Raw genomic sequence first — 14,000 nt, 5'->3', positions numbered from 1 at the left:
AAATAAAGTTTTGAGTTGGCAACCAAAAGGTACAATTTTTAATTTTCAACCACTTTTATAAGTCATTTTTCTTTCTTCACCATTTGTTTATTATGATTTATTTTTAGTTTTTTGGAACATTATTTATACCAATAAATAATATTATGTTAGTTATTTCTATAATATGGCAAAATTGGCTCTACACTATTTAGCCTTTTTATTAGATTAAAAAATATTATTATATTTTATTTTTGCACCACAACAGGCCAGGGGGCCTAATTGCAGTGGTGAATTACATCACAGAACACCCAGGCTTGAGAAAATTCACATTTATTTTTTTGTGTTCTCACCGGGAATCGAACCCGGAACCTTCCGTGTGTGAGTCAAGCGTCTTGACCACTACACCACGGAGGCCGCCAAATGATTATTATTATTGTGTAAAAAGCATGCGTTACTTACACTGTTTAGGTTGAATTATTACGTATATGGCGGCCTCTGTGGTGTAGTGGTTAGGAAACTCGATTCACACACCGTAGGTTCCAGGTTTGATTCCCAGTGATAACACAACGATTTTATGAGAATTTTCTCAAGCCTCAATTGGGCCCTTGGGCCCTTTGGCCTGTTGTGGTGCAAAAAAATAAATAAAGGTATCTTTGGGCATTTATTCCTATCCATCGGTTGGAGAATATACAAATTTATTTGATAATTTTTAGTTTGTATTCACAAGCCGAACTCCTCAAGACCAGCCAATTCCGAAAGGTATCTCATTTGCCAGGGGAAGAGGACATCTTCAGAGTCAATAGAGAAACACCTCATCTCTGTCAATAACGAGCTTTGGAACTGTTCTCACAATAAGGGAGATGATGTAACTCGTCTTGTTCCCTCAAATGTCATGAAGAAGGACAAGAAATTCTACAAGTATATTTGTGATAGTAATAACAGGTATGGTCGGTCACTTCAGCACGAGTAAATAGCCGTCTGTTCCAAATTAATGTGAAACAAATTATATAAGGTATACAATAAATGAACTAAAAAAACGCAAGTTAACAAAAATACAGTCGAATTTGGTTATAACGCTCACAGAAATAGTTCCATTTCATTCTTTTTTTTACCGTTTAATTTTGGTGCACCGTAAGTTTTCTCGTGATCAAAAGTGCACCGTGGCTTGGGAAAGTTTAGTTTAGTTGATTGCAGCTTTATTCTTACAATAGGGAAACAAATAATAAAGTAAAAAAGGTACATAATATCAATTGTAAGCATGGTTGCTAATTATCTCACTAATTATAACCCGTTCTTAGATAGCTAGCAATTATTTCTCAGCTTTTATTTTAAAAGCATTATTTTGATTATATTGTTATAAAAGTATAGAAATAAACACAAAAATAAAATACAAATTTATTAGATATAAGGTCAATCTCATCATGTTACATCAGTTGGTCATAAATGTTTTCTATGTTGAGCCATCGGCTATTGTGTAATGTTTAGTTAATGAATATGTATCCAATCCTACTTTCAGCACGCTATTCAAAAGAACATTCCGGCTTCAGAATTTTTCTGTTGCTCTGCATTAGCCAACGAGGTTAAGCCCTACGGGAAATTGGATACAAAAAAAAATTTCTTACGCGTGGTAAAAATTAGAGCATAGAAATTTTACGGCAAAGTTTTTTTAAAATGAAAGAAAAAAAATATTTTAATAAAAATTAACCACTTTGAACGACGTCATTAGTTCGTATGAATCAACCAATGATAAGAGAGTTGTGGAAGATTTCCGGTTTAGCGGTGATAATACAATACATAAAAAAAATTTAAAAAGTTTTTTGGCTTAGTTTAATAGCCTATTAACCAATAGAATAATTTATAAAAACCACTGAACTTCCTCATTGTAAATGTACTTCTGCTCTTCGAACTTTATGTAGTACATAGTTGGAAGAGTGTTAAAAAATGAAGTTTCTAGTAAATCGATATGCCCCTGTCCAATACTTGTATTTATTTTTATAATTAACTAGCGGACCCGACAGATGTTGTCCTGCCCAAACGTTGGCTTGTCTGCTATTAGCTGGTTGAATAAAAGTTTTTTCGTAAATAAGGACACATTATTTATTTTGGACATTTTTGAGCTGTTTATGTATTCGTAATAAGGGTTAGTTTTTCGTTTTATCTCTTCATGTAATTGGCTAAGAGTCCTCATCTTGCTCAAATCAAAATTGTGTAAAAATCACTGCTCTAGTGCCATAATTCAGGGAGAAAATACTGGAATAAGTGTTAATGAAGAAAAGTCAGAGCGCGATTTGCCCTTAGCCCTCTAAAATTTTCAACGCTTATCAGTTCATGGTTTACCTCTTCGTTCTAATTCTCAAGCCATAGTGTCCATGCGGCTCGACTGTGGAATCACCTCCCATCCACCATCAAAGATGTTACTACATTATCTCTGTTTAAATCACGTCTGAAGAAACATCTCCTTTCTCTTCCTTAATCTCTCCTCCTTTCCTTTTTCCTCTTTTTTCCTTTTTCCTCTTTTTTCCTTTTTCCCATTGAGTAATAGTTTTGATTTAAGTTAAATTCAAAAATAAACACGTTTGTTTCTATTTTTATATATCTTTAGCTTTTTAATTTATTTTTTTTCCATTGAATATGTTCTGTAACTTGAATTATAAAAATAAAACTTTTATTTTATTAGTTGGTTGGAAGAAATTGCCATTTGGCAATTAGCCCGCCAATGTACAAATAACATCATGTACAAAAAGTTAAATAAATAAAATTATGACACTCTACCCATGCCAAATGCGAATTTAGTCATTTTTTAATCTCCAGCCGTGGTTTGACGTGAGCTTGACATTTAATTCGAAACCAAAATAAATGAAAAGTAAAATGCCTGATTGTGACGTGAAAGTGTGCAAAAACTGTCCGGACAAAAGGAAGAATACTTTTCATTGATAAGTAGGTACGTAGGTACTTGTTTATGATTAAATTCCAAGACTAAAAATTATTAATATTCAAATATTGAATTTAATTAGGTACCTAGGTACTTTTTAATGGTTGAATTCCAAAACATAAAATGATTAATTTTCAAATATAGAATTCATTTTGCAAATGTCAAACTCTGTGCTATTTGCCAACAGTGGTGCATTTTGTGTAAGAATCCGTTTTTCGAAAATGTATCAAATGTCAGTTAGAATTATTTAAGCATTACTAAAAATGTATTAAAAATAAGTTAATATGTAGAAATTAAGAAATTGTAAGGAAATTAATCAATTCAGTATCCATTAATAATAATTGATGTTTGGCGGCCTCCGTGGTGTAGTGGTCAAGACACTTGACTCATGCACGGAAGGTTCCGGGTTCGATTCCCGGTGAGAACACGGAAAATAAAAATGTGATTTTTCTCAAGCCTGGGTGTTCTGTGATGTAATTCACCACTGTAATTGGGCCTCCTGGCCTGTTGTGGTGCAAAAATAAAATAAATAAATAAATAAACGTTGTAATACAAACATAAAAAAAAAACATACTCATATTTTTCAATGTACGCATTTTAGTCGAATGCAACCCTGGAAGTTTGATGAAAAACACATTTTCGCTCCTTATTTTTTTCTGATGAACATATTGAAGATATTATAATTTACAAACCTAATTCACGTAAATTAGATTCTTTTACAAAAAAATCGCATGTAAATTGATCCAGTAGTTATCGAGTCTATAAAGGACAAACATACATACATTATTTTTTTTATATATATAGATTATGTTTGTCTTTTTTCCTTTTAGAATTGGAGTACAGCAAAGGATGAATCTTTTAAAAGTATTAGAATGTTACACAAATCCTGATAACGTGGAGGAAAAACGGCATAATGAAATGAAAATAGCTTGCCTCAAAAAATGGAAGGTATACTTGTGAATGAAATTATTTCTCGCAAAAATCTTATGCCTACATAATATTGTATCATTGATATGTAATGAATTCCTTGTACTCGAATGCTGCCACGGAGGCGGCATGCTTTGCCATATCGCTCGAGTGCCGCCGCTACGCAAGCAAGAACATAAAATCTTATTTGTTAATATTTTAACATATCGGCTTTTACAGTTTTCAATATTATTTAAGCAAGGGTCATTTAGTTACAGTTAAACCTCGTTTTTACGTTCTTCAATTTTACATTTTCCATTAAACCATAGAATTAAGAATAGTCCAGAAGGAGTGTAGAATCATATTTGAATATATCAGACTGTGTCAAAAAAAAAAACTCATTTTCGCCGCGCGCATGCGTGAAGTCGCCGCGTAATATGGCCAGATCGCAAAAAATATAATCATTACACAAATGTAACATAATTATATTTTAAAAAAAAAAGTAATTTGTTAAATTCTCTAAAATTTTATTTTACACTCGGAAACATTGATTGACACAACAGAGTAGATAAGTAAAGGGTCATTTAATAAAAGTAATTTAATTAATTAACTTTGAACTTGATTTTACATGAAATGGATATTTTTTATGTCATGTTAAATAATATTTTACGTTTTAAAGATAATGTCGGTCAAATTTTCATTAGTTCTCTCATAAGATAAGCAAAGTAGCGTAAAAAATTTGACTACCCTGTCAACACTAACAAAATGTCCATTTTGTTTTCTTTGACAATCTGACAGATGGAAAAATAATTAAATTTTTAAGTAATGCATTTGCTACTTGCACATGAAATGTGATCCCATTGTTTCTCTAAGATCCGGTATGCGGTTTCTGGACTATTCTTATTTCTATGGTTCAAACAGATATCACAAAACTGTGAAACAGTTTTCCCGCGATGACAGTTGAAATTTGAAATTCTGTGTTGCCATAGCAAAAAAAGTGATGCCATGTAAATAAAATTTCCCAATATTTAGGGGAAAAAACATTGTATGTATTTTATGTACTTACATAAAAGTATTTCGACTTTAAAAAAAAAATGTAATATTGATTGAAAAAAACACAAAATAATTTTAATGAAATCATTGACAATATTCATAATCCCAAATTACGACAGTTTTTACAATTTTTCTGACAGTGTGTTTATACTATAGTCTAGTACATTTTATTTTTATGTAATTCCATTTTTTTCTGATATTTTTCATTTTCTACTTTAGTGTTTTCCTCAGTTTTACACTCTTTTTTTGTTGCTCCCTTGAAAAATGTGAAAAGGGGAATTTACTGTGTAAGTTGCAGAATTTGATGAAAGTAATAATTCATTGTAATTCGACATTAATGCAAATTAATATTATAAAGCGTAGTCCAAGTTATGAAAAATTATAAAATATGAAATTATTTACAAAGTTTTAGTATCAGGGTGGTTTTACTCATAATTAATCGGTGATGGAATTATCCTGTGCATGTGTAAAGTTGTACGCACCGCTGAAAAGATAGGCAAGTTCTGCAGATAATGAAAATAAAGTAATAAACATAAGTACACAATATGTTTGTAGATTTAAAATCCTTATATTGCCACCGTTCAGATAAAAGTCACTAACTCTAAAATGAGTCTTCTTTAAGAGGCTAAAGTCACCAAAATTACTTAGAAAAAAGTTACATAAATCGAAATTATTTGTTATTGAAAAACAGTGGTGTGACTTTCAATAAAATCTCAACAAGCATAAATCTCTAGAGGCAGATAGAATTTATTGACAGATTTTAATATTTTTTAAGTATGATAGTTTTCTTCCTTAAAACAAGTTTTTGTTTGTGTTTATTTATTTGTATAATAAAATTAACATGTCAAAATAATATTTCTTCATGTGTTCAAACATATTTTTAACCACAAAATTTAATAAGTATTTGTAATATTTCCTTCCTTTCACTAACTGTTTTGGCTTGCATTGTCCAGATTATAAACAAGCAATAGTCACTAAACCCAATGTAGGCACCTTGCCACATTGAAAACCTCCGACTTATATGAAAATGTAGCTGAAAGAAAAAGTTACAAATATAATGTATTAAAAAGACATAAAGGAATTGTGTTGTACGTATACATAAAACTTCCAAAACACAAAAATTAGATTTTTTCTCGGTCTCCAAGCTTTTAAATCGGGATTTCTCAAAACTGTGTTTTATGGGTTAGTGATTTTTGCCTGAACGGCGACAATATGTGGATCCTCCTTCCATATTTTCTCTGACCCTGTCTATTATCTATCCTTTTGATGTTTGTTGGTTTTTCATCTTTAATTTTAACCGGTAACATATATACATATTTTCGGTCGAAGAAAATTTATAAACTATTTTCTCCATAGATAATAAATGTATGCGAGGTACCATCAGCACACTTCTTGCAATTGCTCTTTTTAAGTTTTTAAACTTTATCTGAACTGTAAGGCTAATCATCTTGCCTTCATGTATCGAATGATCAATAAAATAAGATTTCTATAAAGATTTAGGCATACTTATACTTTATAACTACATCTTTTGTTTGCAGATACCTGATGAGGTTAGAATTACATCGCACTCGAATAATGTTATGAGCTCATTGAATAGTATGGTGGGCATTATAAACAAAACCACTAAATTAGATTTGAGTTGTGATTCTTTATTATCAGACTTAATGTTCGAACCCAAGTTCATCCAATGCCCAGATTTGAAGGATATAAAATCAATTTGTTCATCCGTCAAATCAGAGTTGGACTGGAAATTCATTTTCCTAAATAATTTTTCTACTGAAACTACCGACAACAAGTTTAGTTTCTATATGGGTATGTTTTTATTTCTGTACATTACGAGTTAATCATTTTATATTAACCCACTTCATGCGGGAAAGATAGTTCTACCCGCATGCCCGACTGGTGCTTATCGGCGGGAAGGGAAGACATACCAAATTATATCCGTCTTCTTTTCACACATTATTTTTATATAATCGGTGAGCAGAAAGACGTAATTTAATCGGTGAGCAGAAAGACACAATTTTCTGATTGTATTTTTTATAATATGGATGGTTGTTTGTTTGTCCTTCTGCAAATGCAAATAAAGACACTATATTATATCTTTTTATGACGTGTTGTAAATATATTTGACTTCTACTTCATCTTATTTATGTATTATTATATACGCCCAGAGGGCTTTTACATGACAGGTACATAATTAAAACTCAAGCGTTTCATGGTATAACGAGACAATATCTGGGCCTATAATAGATTATGATTAGCAGTATAATATGTTGAGTGCGTATTTGAAATTTTATTAGAAAATCCTGATATTTTAGGAGATGAAGTGATTTTTATAAAAGCAGTTTTTATTTATTTTTTTACTGAGTTTAGCCTGCTGCGTTCACATGTTGTTACATTATAGCAAAGCCCCCACAAAGTGTTAATATGTATCGAATTATACTAGGCAAGATGCCTAGAATTAGGGAGTCCATATTATGGAATATGCTCAAACTAAAAACATTTTGAGAGGTAAAGTTAAACACATAAACTCTTAGTAAGTACATAGAATAATATTATTAATTAACACATTTCTTTTGTAAATTAGAATTGATTGCGTGAAAAATGTCAACTTCAATTTAACCACCACCATCACCATTCCCCACCCGCACCTTGTGGTGCAAAGGCTCTACATCGGAACGCCAATTATTATTTGTATTTTTAGTGAGTTGATACTCTGTAATCTATTTAAACAAAAATAAGTTGTTAGTGTATTTTAAAACTTTCTAAATAAATCTAGCCCATTTTTAAAGTTGCTAAGACTGTACGCTGAGACAAGCTCTTGTGGCAGTTTCTAACCATCAATAACCCTATCGCTCCGAGGGCTTAATTTGGTATTTTTTTACCTACAAAACTCACTTTGACGTCACATGTCACGCTCGCTGAGTACGCTTCTAAAAAATGTAAAGTGATGCGTGCTGCTTGGCACGAAACGTCTTGTTGTCAGATAATTTGAAATATGCGTATTATAAATTACTGTAAAAAAAATATCCGATGTTACACGGAATATATATGGTTACCAACTGAATCTTTTTTCTAATTCAGAAATAATAATAATAATAGTAAAAACGCTCAATTATATCCGTAAATCCATTGTATTTATAAATTTCATTAATATTGTGTAAGTTAGTATTAATATAAATCTCCACCAACAGACCACAAAAACTGGCCTGGTGGGATTTTATTTTTTTGTAAAAAATAAAAAAGGAAATGTTAAAAGTATATTATTGTTGATAAATAAATTAAAAGACTGTATGATTTATCTTTTCATGAAATTAATAATAAAAAATATATTATAATTGGCCATTTACATAAAAAGTTATTTCAGTTGAAAACCCCAAAATTTGTTTTTATAAACATATCAAGATAAATATAGACATATGCACCACATTTTGAATTTTCGCTTTTCACTTATGTCTGTGTTTCGTAAATTTGCATTTTCTAATCTTTAGGATCAACAGGATCGAGTGTCTTTCAACTAGAAGGGAAGCGTTGGAAGGCAAATCGTGAATTCAAACTTCCCGCTGACACTCTTATTTTGGCTGAAAAAGTTAATGAAAACTTCCGTGAGGGTAGAGGAATGATGCGAACTCTGGGTTTGCATATAATAGATGCTGTTTGTTTGGGCGGAGAGTGTATTTCTCACAAATCATTACAAGAAAGGTAAATCCCTCATTTCAACTACTCAATACAAAGTTGTTAATTGATTATTTGTTTTTCATATTGTTGATCTCCTTCATGCTGCTGCTGATATCCCGATAAATCTTCTGAACACATCTTGCAGTCTTGTCTCTTCCCTTCTCTATAAATACTGAATGGAACTTTCGCTACTATCTCATTTTAGTTCCTGTCCTTTTTTTGATTTTTGACATTTGGCTCAAAAGTTATGTTTTGGAAATCGCACAATCACAAAATCTTGTTTCTTGAACATTTGATTCAATGTGACTCCCGCGGTTTATCCTTTAAGGTACAGATATAATTTATTAAAACCCTAATTGAATCGAACCGAGACCTTATTCATAATAGCTTACGCTCAAACCACTACACCACGAAGTGGATATAAATTAACAGTTTTAATTCTTTAAAAATATTTTTTTTTTTGTAAAACCGCTAACTAGTGTACGAAACTAAATAATAACAGGTTATATAATTTATTTTTTGAAAATGTTTAATACCCTCGATGGACGAGTGCAGTTCCCAAATTTATTTACCTTTTAGGAGATTGTGACATCAGCAACAATCTTGTTAGAATTTTATGACCCAGATTAAGAACAATGATATATCGTTGTTTAGCAGTCTAAGGGTTAAGTATTAAATATCAACTAACTAAATTTAAATTTGTTGCAACAGAGAGGGAAAACATTTTTGAGAAGGGAATATGGGAGTTAGGGAATAGGGGTAAAATTGTTTCCAGGCATTCCAGTAGGTGAATTGGTTCAGTCGGATGAATCTCACCCGCATGATAAAGGTTTCAGCTCTTTTACTTCACAAAAGTCAACAGATGGAAGAGTTGAGGAAATTTGGATGTTCAAACATAGGCAGAATGGTGAATGTTACACAGTGTGTAAAGTGGCCACTTAAACCAGTCAATGACAGGTCATAAGCCCTGTAAATGCCTAGACTCCCATACTCCCTTCTCAAAAATGTTTTCCCTCTCTGTTGCAACAAATTTAAATATAAACAACTCCCTAAGGAGAAAATCCAGCCAGTCTGCAAGCAGTTGGACATACTCAAAACATTGTTGTATTAACTAAATTTAAGTTCCACGTACTATTAAATTATTATGAAAATAAAACTTTGTTATTAGTGTTACACAATTTTATTCTTTTACGAGAACACGGCTACAGTTTCGGGAGAGCACTCCTCCCATCCAGGGATGATTTAAAACTAATATAGTAAACACAGAATATTGTTCACGATGTCATAGAATTTAAACAAAAAATAAACTAATTAATCGGTGGACCTTAAAGCAGGAGGGGTTTTATTCCACTTATCTAAGGTGTTAGCATATATATGGATGGTTATCTAAAGTACAGATATGAAAACATGATAAATGAGGGAAAGAACGTTGAGGAGAATTTATTTCTTAAAATTTAGCACATAAGTGGAAGGTACAATAATTAAGCCTAACATTTAAAATGTGGGAAGACATCACTCGGCTAAGAGAGTGGTAACAGACGCGGGTCTACATGGGTAAGTGGAGTGAGGGAGGCCGCAAAGGGAACATTGTCAATAAAGGCGAGGGGTGATTAAATGTGTGATTATTAATTAAATTGTTCTCAGAATTAAAATTTTTGTGAATTTCTATTATTTCTAGATTATTCATATTACTGCCTTTGTTATTTACTTGATGCAGGAGTTTTAGGGTATGATTATGGAATGAGTGGTTACTATCTATTGTATGATTCGCAAATTCCGATAAATTATTTTCAGTCAAGCAACGGCGGCGGTGCTCTATATTTTCGGTTTACTATATTAGTTTTATAGCACCTGTCGATGGGAGGAGTGCTCTTGTAAAAGAATAAAATTGTGTAAAACTAATAACAAGGTTTTATTTTCATAATAATTTATAATGAAGTGTTACAAAGTGAATGCCGATTTAGTAAATAATTCCATGTAGTATTGTTTAATTTTCAGAGTTTTAGTGTAACAGTTTGGAATAACCATCTAAATATTTCTTGATGTTTTGCAGATATGAAAAAATTGAGCTTTTTTGTAAAGCTCACAATAATCCACTTCCACACTTAAATAATAAGATTCCGTTACGCCTCAAAAAGCTATTTGGCTTAGAAAATCTTAATGAACAAATTGACAATCTTGTCAAAAGACAACTCAAAAATATGGAAATCGCAAATACCACACCGGTTCCTATTAGAGATAACAGCGATAAGTACTTTGTTACCAAGTCGGTTCTTCTTATTAAACAAATTGATGGTGGGTATATATTTTAAACTATTGATAAATATCATGATTTGGTTTTATGTTTAGGACTTATTATTTTAAATACATTTCTTTGAAAGAACTCAACAAATGTTGGACAGAGCGTGTTGAATAAAGGTTCTTAAATGACAAACCTAAAAGAGATCCAATAATATGGAGGAGAACACCGCATCCTTGAAACATCACTAATTACTAAATACTTGTTATTACTTGGGGTGCGTATTAGGTGCCATTTGGAAATGACTGTATAGATGTACCTTTAATTTACTTGCAGTGTGCTATGAAAACATCAACAGATTGATTTTAACAATGTTTTTCTTTCAGATCCGTGGACGATATGCTTCTCAAAAAGAGCTAAACAAATCTATTACTTCAATATAAAAAATCAGGAGTCTACCTTTGATATGCCTAATGCTTCGTTAAACATATTCAAAGCATTTAAATCCCAGATAGAATTACCAATTTTCTTATCTCCCACCGAGAAGAACGACTTTATTGTTTAAGGATTGTGCATAAATTATTGTAATAAATAATTTATTTATTCATTAAATAGGGTGGGTGCTATAGTAATTGGACATGCTACAGTAATTAGACATTCTAAATCTAATGGTCAAAAATAAATAAATGTAATGCGTTAATAAAAATATAAAAAACACAAGCGTCTATTTTACGGTGGAGATAAATTTTTACTTTTACTTATTTTTGGCCATCAGATTTTGAGTGTCCAATTACTATAGTACCCACCCTATAGTGTTTCATTTATTTCCACACTGTTCAAAATTTAACCAGGCTAGCTACCAGGCTAGGCCTTCCTAATCCAAGTCCCAGTGCATTGGATCTGTCACTCTGCTCCCCGCAAATTGCAATAGCTTCTTCATGGGCACCACTGAGTGACGGTCACTCGAACAATCATTTTCCTATAACTATTTCATTTTCTCCTAGTACCAAAAGAAAAGCGACAAACTTGGAAAACAAATACAATATTAGAAAGGGGGATTGGCTTGCCTTCTGTGAGTATCTTGAAAAGGAAACTCCTAAATTATTACCCGTCTGACTTCCGTGATACCTGTGACACCTCAGCATTCAGGCAGAACTGTCCGCCAGGCTCCATGGTGGGACGGAGACTGTACAGAGATCGCGAAGGAACGAAGAGAATTCATAAAAGCTTACAAGAAGAATTCGACAATGGAGAATTTTTTATGAGTTAAAGTAATTCAGGGAAAAGCAAAAAAAAAAATACAGGAAGCAAAAAATGCCAATGATGGTATAACTTTTGTTCTTCATTGAGTCCTCACACCCTTTAACAGAGGTGTGAGAGAAAATTAAAAGATTTAGATATGCTTTCACTCCACCATCTCGTTGGTCGCCAAACACCGAGTGGTTGAAAGACTTTACAAATAAATTGGCCCCATCTTATGTCCCTAATGAAGACGAAGTGAAATTTTTAGAATACAATTTACAATCCTCACCAATGTCAATAACGCTCTGTCTAAGTTCCCCATTAAAATTAGAAGAACTTCATATTGTTTTACAGTAATATAACTCCACCCCAGGGGTGATATTCCAAACGCTCTCGTGGCCGTAAACAAAGCTTTTATTTCGTATGTAAATATGCGAGATAAAAGTGTTATCAATAGTCGCCCATACGGAAAAAAACCTTTCTATGATTATTAACCACTAGATTAGCTATACAACGGGCCGGGCCGTAAGTACATAGGTCGAGAATTGCAAGTGCAAATCGAAACCATTGGTAACACGTTTGTTGTTGAACTAAAAACCAAACCAAAAATGTTGAACTTTATTTTTGTGTCGTATTATCAGCGCTATGATTTTTTAAGGTCTTGTATTTCTGAAATTACTCTGCATGTGATGTCTCTAGTTCTCTTCCGCTTCTCGGTCAGTTCTCCCGATTAGTCCGTTGACAGTAAGTAAACCGGAAATCTTTCACAACTCTCTTATCATTGGTTGATTTATACGAACTAGTGACGATTTCAGTTGATTCATATGAAAATAGTTTGTTTTTATTAAAATATTTATTAATATTTTACATACATTTTCAAGAAACTTTGCCTTAAAATTTGATGTCTTAATTTTTCCCTTGTGTAAGATTTTTTATTCATTTTTATATCCGATTTCCCGTAGGGCTGAATTTCCTCATTCTTTGGCTTAGGTCCAAAAGAACAAATGTCAAATCACAGCATTAAGGCAGATAAAATTTACAGCTGTTTTGTGTTGTTATAATAAACTGTTTGAAACTATTTTTAATAAAAAACTACCTCATTTTTACATGCATGTATTTAAAAAAAAAAAAGTTATTTAACTAACATCAACCCTCTACAAAATATTGGTGAGAAAAAAATTAAATCTGATGTTGGCTCTTTTAGACACAAGACACAATTATTTATCTTTATGTAAAATAAATCACATCTGAAGAATACAATTCTGTCTGTGAAATAGAGCCAGAATCCTGGATGAGTGTTTTTGATTTGATAGCTACTCTCGCGAAAAAGAGAATAGAATGGAGGAAACTCTCCCTATAGTTATGCATTCACCTATCATGCTCGAGGACCTGGGTTCGATTCCTGGGAGGGTCGAAATGAATATATTTTTTTTCAAGGTGGTTTTGCACTGCGTTTTCGTCTGCCCGAATTTTAATGTCATTTTGTTGTCAATTCACCCATAAGGATTTATCAAATATCAGTCTGGTATATTTAATTTGATTTATTTATATTAACAATTTACATATGTACATATTTATGTTATTTATTTAAGAGAAAGAGAAACAAAGAACAAATAAATACAATAAGCGTATTTAGATGTTTTTTTAATTTACTAAAATAAATAAGTAACTCAGTATTTTTGCTCCTGTTACATACTCGTATTATTGATTGAAGAACATTCAATATAAAAGTTTAAAAAGTAGTGAAGTGAAAATGACTTATTAATAATTTAGATTAAAAAATTGGCCCGCAGTGACCATGGATGGCATCGTGAGCGCGTTTGCCTACCTTGCAAGAGGTCTCGGGCTCAATTCCCGATTTAGTTGATATGAAATATTTATTTAAAAGAGTAATTTCACACCAGAGTATTACATAGTCCCTGGACTGGTACCTGAAGCGTAAGACTGATCAAAATACGCTGGGATTGGTGT

At 32.0% G+C, this 14,000-nt stretch overlaps 1 protein-coding gene across 1 annotated transcript; it reads left to right on the top strand.

Moving 5' to 3' along the window:
• The first annotated feature begins 694 nt into the window (after nt 1–694).
• LOC148276088 (cap-specific mRNA (nucleoside-2'-O-)-methyltransferase 1-like) lies at nt 695–11,391 on the top strand. The gene is made up of 6 exons (XM_088234781.1): nt 695–921; nt 3,742–3,859; nt 6,409–6,682; nt 8,362–8,572; nt 10,602–10,843; nt 11,174–11,391. Exons 1-6 carry the CDS (start codon nt 872–874, stop codon nt 11,350–11,352), a joined length of 1,074 nt encoding a protein of 357 aa, XP_088090907.1. The 5' UTR covers nt 695–871; the 3' UTR covers nt 11,353–11,391.
• The last annotated feature ends 2,609 nt before the right edge of the window (nt 11,392–14,000 follow it).

The sequence above is a fragment of the Micrasema longulum genome, unplaced genomic scaffold, assembly GCF_059751315.1.
Source record: "Micrasema longulum isolate JH-2025_06_02 unplaced genomic scaffold, ASM5975131v1 h1tg001282l, whole genome shotgun sequence".
NCBI classification, from domain to species: Eukaryota; Metazoa; Arthropoda; class Insecta; order Trichoptera; family Brachycentridae; genus Micrasema; species Micrasema longulum.
Note: the sequence above shows the minus strand (reverse complement) of the source record. Positions and strands in the feature narration are given on the sequence as shown.